Raw genomic sequence first — 7,747 nt, forward strand, 5'->3', positions numbered from 1 at the left:
GACAGCAGCACGCGTGGGGAGGTCAGACTAAATCCTCAGCTGTATTAACTGAAGAGCAAAGATACATCCCCAAGGATAAGAAGGGATTTAATGGAAAACAGAGCACACATCCGTGATGCAAAGACCGTGGATTTAGCCACTGCGAATGTCAACTCTTTCCAAAGGTATGAGTATGTCTAAATCTCTTAAAATATTGACAGAACCAGACAATGCAACTTAATTCCTGAAGGACTACTCACTTTGGCTGAAACTTCAGCAAGATATCAAATATGAGAAATTTCAGCATTTACGAGGGAAAAAACCTCCAAGCATTGCAACATGGATATATCAGTCATAAAAACCACAAGGCTCCCAGCTCCGCTATAATAAAAATTGCCTAGGAGTGTTACACTGCAAAAGGGGAACCAAACACATCTGCTCGCAAGCTCTACCAAAATTCACAAGTTTGCTGAGGAAGGTGGCATTTTCTTATCTAGAATTTTCCTTCGAACTCAAAACAGCGTGTTTGCTTCAGAAGGGTAAACAAGAGTAACCCCAAAAACCAAGCCATGGAATTGAGGGACTGAAATCCGATGCCATGTCCTATTAAGTCATCTTTATTTCATAAATCCTTCCACGTGGATAAACTAGTGCCACTTTACCAAGGGGTATTTGGAAACTTATGATCAGGTGATGAGAATGATCAAGTGCTGGCCAAATAGTTCAACACATACAATGGGTATCCCACTCATTACAGAGGAAAACTTGCTTTATCCACCTGCATTAATGTAGAATATAACGAGAAAAGATTCTGCCACAGAATACAGTCACAGCTATTTGTGTAAGGAACATCTTAGAGAAAATTTAAGCTTTAAAAAGCATAGTTCTAAGATTAATTGGAGAGAAAAACTAATCCTGTTTATACAAATAAAGGCCAAACATGCTTCCCCAAAAGCTGATTAAGCAGTCGCTGCCCAGGAAACAACCAGAAACATCAAACAGAAACACGTTTTATACTACTCGCAAGAAATAACACTTAAGGATATGTCAGTGTGTCAGTTATTAAAAGTAAATCACTTTCACAGAAGAAAGGGTTCTAAAACAGAAACAAGTAAGAGCTTCCAGAAATTAATGCAGAAAATGTCACGTAATGCCTTATACATGATAAATGCTTAAACACATAAGAACCCTACTGTTCTTTGTGTTAAGTAATTTCCAACTTCAAACCGTAAGATACAAATACAAAGCAGCATTTGAAACTAGAACTTTTAAGTGGGAAACTAAACACAAGTTTAGTTGAGTAGCATCAAACAATTCAGTCATCACACAGACATCAATTATTCAAGCTGGTATTGCGGTTATTTATTTTCACTTCCTCATTTCACTTTGGGAAAATTCATCTACTCATTCCTGATGCCAATATAAAATTCAATTCTACATGATTATGAAGTATTATGAAAATAATTTTGTGAGGTGTTGAACATAAGGCAGCTGCTTGCAGAAATATCCAGAACAAGATACTGCTCCTGATGCATATCAGTATTATCTGTAAAGTAGTTGGGGGAAATCTGCTGGATTGGCGCGTTGATTGACAAACACAACACAGAATTTCAGACGTTCTGAAAGACTCTGTAGCTTTTTAGGATTAATCGGAAAAAATAAGTGCTATGTAATTTTATAAAGTACTTAAATTAACAAGAGGAGCTGAAATTGTAGGTGACACCACCTAGAAGGTTCCAGTACAAAGTACAGCAAGGTTAATGTAAAACCAAACATTTTAGTGTTATATTTAGTGTTATATTTTTTGTGATTTATATTAATAAATCACTCTACAGCACTTTATGAAGTTCCTCCAAGGAGCGTTCAGCTCTTCCTTTAAAGTGGCATTTGCTATTTACTATGATGCTTTGTTCTTACATTTTTATACATGCTACCCTAATAAGTCAGGAATTTAATATTACAAAAAGTCCTTTAGGAAAAAAATATCTTACGCACAAGATAGAGTTAGCATGTCATTCAGACACCTGACACTACTTGGGAAGTGCAGTTTACTATCCTGTATTTACGTTATTAATGATGTTAATAATGAATACTAAATTGTTGCTTATATAAACTACATAATATTCACTCTTATTAACTCCTCCTCCTGAAAATAATAATCTTCACAAGCATGTAAGAGAAGATGAATTTTACATAACATAGTAGAAAAAGTACTTTGTTTTCAGAAAGTGTTTCTAACATTATGCACGTCAACTACAAGAGCTTTAAGTGCTCAGTGTACTGTGCCTACAATGCTTTCCTACTTTACTACACTCATCAGAGGTACTTCATTTAGCAATTACACTAAAAAAGAAGGGAAAAGAAAAAAAAGTACAGCAAACCCAGGACTTGAAGTTTTTCTGAGGTTCTTGCCTGTTCAGGGCCTTTCTAGAATAAAAACTTCAATAATGAATGTTGCTCCCAGCTGCATATTTACCAGAATGGTTTGTACATGCAGTTGTGATGACCTCATGCCTCATAAGACTAAAGTGGGTCAGTTTGTGCCAACAGTTCAGTCTAACTCACAGGATTCAACTCTACTAGCCTACACAAAGGAGCTTAAATGGTATGTATGGTGTGTGGCTTTCGCTACCCACAAGCCTGATTTGTGGAAGAGTTCACAAAGAGAAAATGTGAAGTGTTACATAATAAAAATTAACACTTGAAGTGTCCCGATTCTTCTATCCAAAAGAGCTGAGAACTTTTTTGTTTACTTTACAATGGTAAACACTCTATTCCTTTTCCCTCCTTTCAGTCCAGCTCCTTCCCTTCTTACCTACCTAAATCCCTCAGACTGAAAAACTGCATATAAGCAGAGCAGTAAGTTTATCATGCTTCTACTTCCTGCTTAGTTTTCTCTATCAATGATCTAAATTCTGTAGCCTTGTATCGTGTTTGCAATATTAGAACTGAGTCCACAACTGGCCCCGGGAGACTAAACAGAGCATTAAATGTTAATCAGCAACACTACTTACCACATTGAAATCTAAGTGTTTTTCAACCCACTCCTTGGCTTCCTTGAATTCCTCTTTCATTTCCATGATGTATAGTGTATCAAGGGCATCCACTATTGTTGCTCCTTGAATGTTACCTGAAATACACAAAGAGCCAGTGATTTACTTTCCAACAGAAGGCTTTTCAGTTAGATATAGATATTTAAATTCATTCTAATTTCAAAATATCGTTTCAATTAATCCCATTAAAAATTTGATGTATAAGCATTCAAGTGGGCAACTAGTAATTCCCAGTCCTAACTTTGATTCCCATGCCACAACACAACATCATAATATTTAAGTAATTCTTCCACTAAAGAAGTTTTGAAGAGCAGTTCTGATGTACTGCATTTTCAGCCATGATTTTGCATTTTGAAACTCTGATGGAACAGTTCACTGCTAAATGTGATTCATAAGACTATAAAGCTCATTAAGTTGAGAAATGGCTGTTTCTCCAAGTTTGGACCCAAAAAAATCAGTCGCTTTTTTTGTTTTTATACTCAATAACAACATGAAGCTTTAAGAAGCTGGTAATCACTGATCATACTTCAGTTAAGAAAGCGCATTAAGAAGCATTCTCTCTGAAAAACATTTTTTCTGATACTGTGCATCATCACGTAACCTGCACAAGAGAGAACTTGGGGAGCAAAGGCAAACTTGCACGTGTGAATTTCTCAGCTCAGAGAGACTGCCAGACACTGGTTTCCAGAGCAGATTCTGGTTATTTGCAAAGATGGCATCCTTCTACCTCTGCTAGAGAGGCAGATAACAGTGAACCTTCAACCTAATGTTGCAAGATGAAATATCATCAGTATGTTTGCTTTGGCATGGATCAAATGTTCACGATTCTGTGCTGCAAGGTTAATTGTGGAGGGTGGGCGAGGATGTAAAGCCACTCAAATGACTTCAGCATGGCTCCTTCACATTTACAATGACCTTTTCAAAAACACCACTTTCGTCTAAGAATAGTTTCAGTTCCTATTTACTGAATAGTGTAAAAAATTTAGGTCACTTTACTCCATTTTATATTTGAGCTTGGCTCCAGCAATCATCATTAGGAGGGAAAGCTACTGTTAAAATATACTTTAGAGAAGACCCTAGATACCGAAGTAAACATTTAGAATTGCAAAATAATTTAGGTTGCAAGGAACAGAGAAAGTCATTAGGTCCAATCCCTGTCTCCCTCCGCTGGTCTAATGACTCAGGTGGATAGTTGACTAATTCAGGAATTGATTGCACTGAGCAAATAACAAGACAGTAGCAAAAACTAACTTTAGAGAACTTGATTATCATCTTGCCTCTGAAATACCTGATGGAAAAGCAAACTTAGTTTTGTAGACTTAGCAAGTATCAGAATTGAATCATTCACATTTAAATAGGAAATCCACTATTTCAGTCAACCCCTGTGTTTACTGCCATCAAGGTTTTCTGCTTCCTCATGAAATGGAGAACCGATTGGAGACCTCCATATAGCAGGATTGACATAACTTTCTTAATTTAAGCTTTCAGGTAGAAAATAATTTTCCATTAGTACCATCTTAAACAAAATAACACTTGAGTGTATTACAACAATTTCTTTGCACATTTAACAAAACCAGATGCTCCCTTTGTTTTAGCCGCTGCTAATTTCTTATACCATCCTGTTGTGGTTTAACCCCAGCTGGAAATTAAGCACCACACAGCCAGGCCAGTCGCTCCCCCCTCTCCCCACCCTGCTCCAGTGGGATGGGGGAGAAAATCAGGGAAGGTGGGAGGGAAAGTAAAACTCATGGGTTGATATAAAGACAGTTTAATAAGAGAGAAAAGGAAGGGGAAAACTTAAGAATATAATAACAGAATATACAAAAGAAGTGATGCACAATGCAATTGCTCACCATCTGCTGACCAATGCCCACCCAATCCCCAAGACGCGGTGCGCCCCAGCCAGCCTCCCCTAGTCATACTGGTATGACATCATATAGTATGGAATACCCCTTTGACTTGTTTGGGTCAGCTGCCCCGGCTGTCCCCTTCCAGATTCATGTGAACTCCCAGGCTCTGCTGGCAGTAGGAGAAGCTGAGAAGTCCTTGACTTAGTATAAACACTGCTTGGCAACAACTAAACATCAGTGTGTTATCGACATCATTCTCATCCTAAATCCGAAACACAGAATTACACCAGCTACTAGGAAGACAATTAACTTTATTTCAGCCAAAACCAGGACAAATCCTTTTTGGAATGTCCCTTTCCTACTCTGAAGGAAGTAATCTGTATGTTTTCCCCCAGATACTCCACTAATAAAACTGCTGCATACTTCGGTAAGAAAGACATCGTATCTTACCACAACTGACTTGGAGCTTGGCTGCCCTTCTCTCATAGTAAACAAAAAGGATTCCTTTACACTTGGCTAAGTAACTTGTATTTTTCTGAGCTCATGAAAAAGTGAGGGCAGTTGTGGAAAACTGCAAAGGACACCTGCAAAGGCTCTGGAGATGTTTAGGAACCCCACACAACAAAAGCAGCTCCTGGTGAACTTTTACAGCTGAGCTCTTCTTATGGGAAAATCATCTATAATTTCATTTGGTAGAGTGGATTGCGATAGGCTCACTGTGTGATAACATTCTTGGTGATAATCCTCTTGTAATACAGCAAACATCACCTCTAATCAGTTGAGCTTTCAATTTTAATGATTAGTTCTTGAGCTGCAACTCACTGGTCATTCAGAAGAAAAAGAAGAATTCAAACTTATCGAGAAATAAGTTGGGACACCCTTGGAGTCACCCACTTTGTGATTTTTTTTTTTCTGAATCTGGCCTATATGGTCTGCTTAGATCATAGACCCCTTTCCTACAGAAGGAAATGGGAGAATCTCAAGTAAATTTGACTTTATTTGAAACAACTTTTGCTACTATTCTGAAGGCTCCAGGAAACAAAACAAAGCAATTAAAGTGACAATTCAATAGTCAAGTTTGTTTTGAACAGCCGTACTTCAAAATTCCTGATAAAGGAACACAGAATGCATTTTTAAAGTGTCAGTTTAGAAGACAGAATTATGACTTGTGCCCTATTGCAGTTTATGCTAAGTTAGCCAACAGGATAATCCAAACTTGAGAGTGTTAAGGAAAATGTGCAGCTGAACAGCTCATTTATAACCAGCCAGACAAACAAGGGGAGCAAGAAAAAAAGAAAAATAGGAAGAAAAGGGAAGGTAAAGAATTTAAATGAGTATTTCTTATTAGGGAATAAGACCAAGTATTTCACAACCTTATATATGCTATGCATCTCAAATCACATCACATGAATTAAGTATAGTTATCATTCATGTCAGTTCCTGCACAGCATTCCCAATGAATTACACAGTAGTTGTGGTCTAGAAGAAGCACAGATTATTGCTCGGCAATTATAATGCACACTCATGTGACACAGAATATTTGGACAGGAGGACTGTTTTGCTATGCACATAAGGTGCTGCTATTAACTTAACAGTGAGCACTGGGTTACAGATAAGTGCCAGCAAAGTTGCAGTCCCTGCCGTAGAGTTTCATAGCTGCTCTAGGCTGAAGGAAGACATCACAAGCAATACTTGGAGCAAATTCAGGCGCCTCAGGTAATTACAGATGTATTTCTCAGGTAATACAAAAAATAGTTTACTCACGGTAGAAAAAATGGACTTGAAATTCATAAAGCATAACCTTGAAGGGAGTAGTTTTGATGAGAAAAGAGATAAGCAGATGTAAAAGACTACCAAAGTGAAACATCATTAGTGTCTACCAAAACCTCCAGACCAAGTACTCACATATGCTCCATTTTACTTCCTTTGTCAAACCTGCTTGTTTTTCTCTCTCCTCTTTTATTCCACACAAGCAATTAAAAGAGAACATGTGACATAGCCTACAAGCTAATTAACTGAAGAGAAAGCAAAGGAAATCGGTCAACATGAAACTTCAAGTGGACTATCTAGTAGCATCTACAGGGCATCCTTTCCAGTATAACACTTGGAACCTTTAGCAATGATCTGGAAGAAAGTAAGAACCACCTGCTGCTAACAAGACTTGTGGATGATTAACTGAGTGATTACCCAGCATATCAGAATTGTGTGATAAAAGCACAGAGCGTCTCTGGGTAATCCACAGTGGGTCCACTTAAACAGCACGCTTTCTAATGTCTAACCGTGTAAAGGTACATGCGTGCAAATAAGAAGAGGAGATTGCATTAGAGAATGGAGTCGTGTCTTGGGGCAGGCAAGAAGAGCAGAATAAAAAAAGTGATCAGAGGATGAATAACTCGTATGAGTTTCCAGGGAGTCACTGCAGAGACAACTGCTATGGATGACAAGCTGTTAAGGGTCGAGGGCCCGAGGTAAAACAACCCTTTGAATTCCCTTAACGATTCTCCTCTGTCTTATTAAAGACAGAAGGAGTTTAAAAGGGAAAGAAGAAATTCACACCTCGGTCTGCTCGGATAACTGAAACAAACTTTTAATAAACAATAAATTCATACATAACTATATCCTATTATATATATGTATATAATTACAAACCAAAGGAAAAAACCTGAGGGAACAGGGGGGGAAAAAAAGGGTAGTGAATGTTGACACAAATTGTTCTTTTCAAGGCCGGAGCCCTGGGCAGCTGGTTCTGGGCAGGCAGCCAACAGCGAAGATCAGAGATGATGCCTGGCCTGGGGGCTTTGTGCAGCTGCGCTCCTGGGCGGGAAAAAAGTGAAGTTCTGTCTGCGGCGAAGGCGGGAAGGGGGG

The 7,747-nt window shown here is 38.3% G+C and overlaps 1 protein-coding gene across 1 annotated transcript in view; it reads right to left on the bottom strand.

Moving 5' to 3' along the window:
- The window catches only part of MAN1A1 (mannosidase, alpha, class 1A, member 1), a 111,447-nt gene that overhangs the window by 95,852 nt on the left and 7,848 nt on the right, over nt 1-7,747 (bottom strand). Inside the window, exon 2 of the mRNA XM_010139225.1 lies at nt 2,994-3,109. Within this exon, the coding sequence (XP_010137527.1) occupies nt 2,994-3,109 (116 nt within the window). The remainder of the gene's footprint in view (nt 1-2,993; nt 3,110-7,747) is intronic.

This window comes from Buceros rhinoceros, unplaced genomic scaffold (assembly GCF_000710305.1).
Source record: "Buceros rhinoceros silvestris isolate BGI_N320 unplaced genomic scaffold, ASM71030v1 scaffold1117, whole genome shotgun sequence".
Classification (NCBI taxonomy): Eukaryota; Metazoa; Chordata; class Aves; order Bucerotiformes; family Bucerotidae; genus Buceros; species Buceros rhinoceros.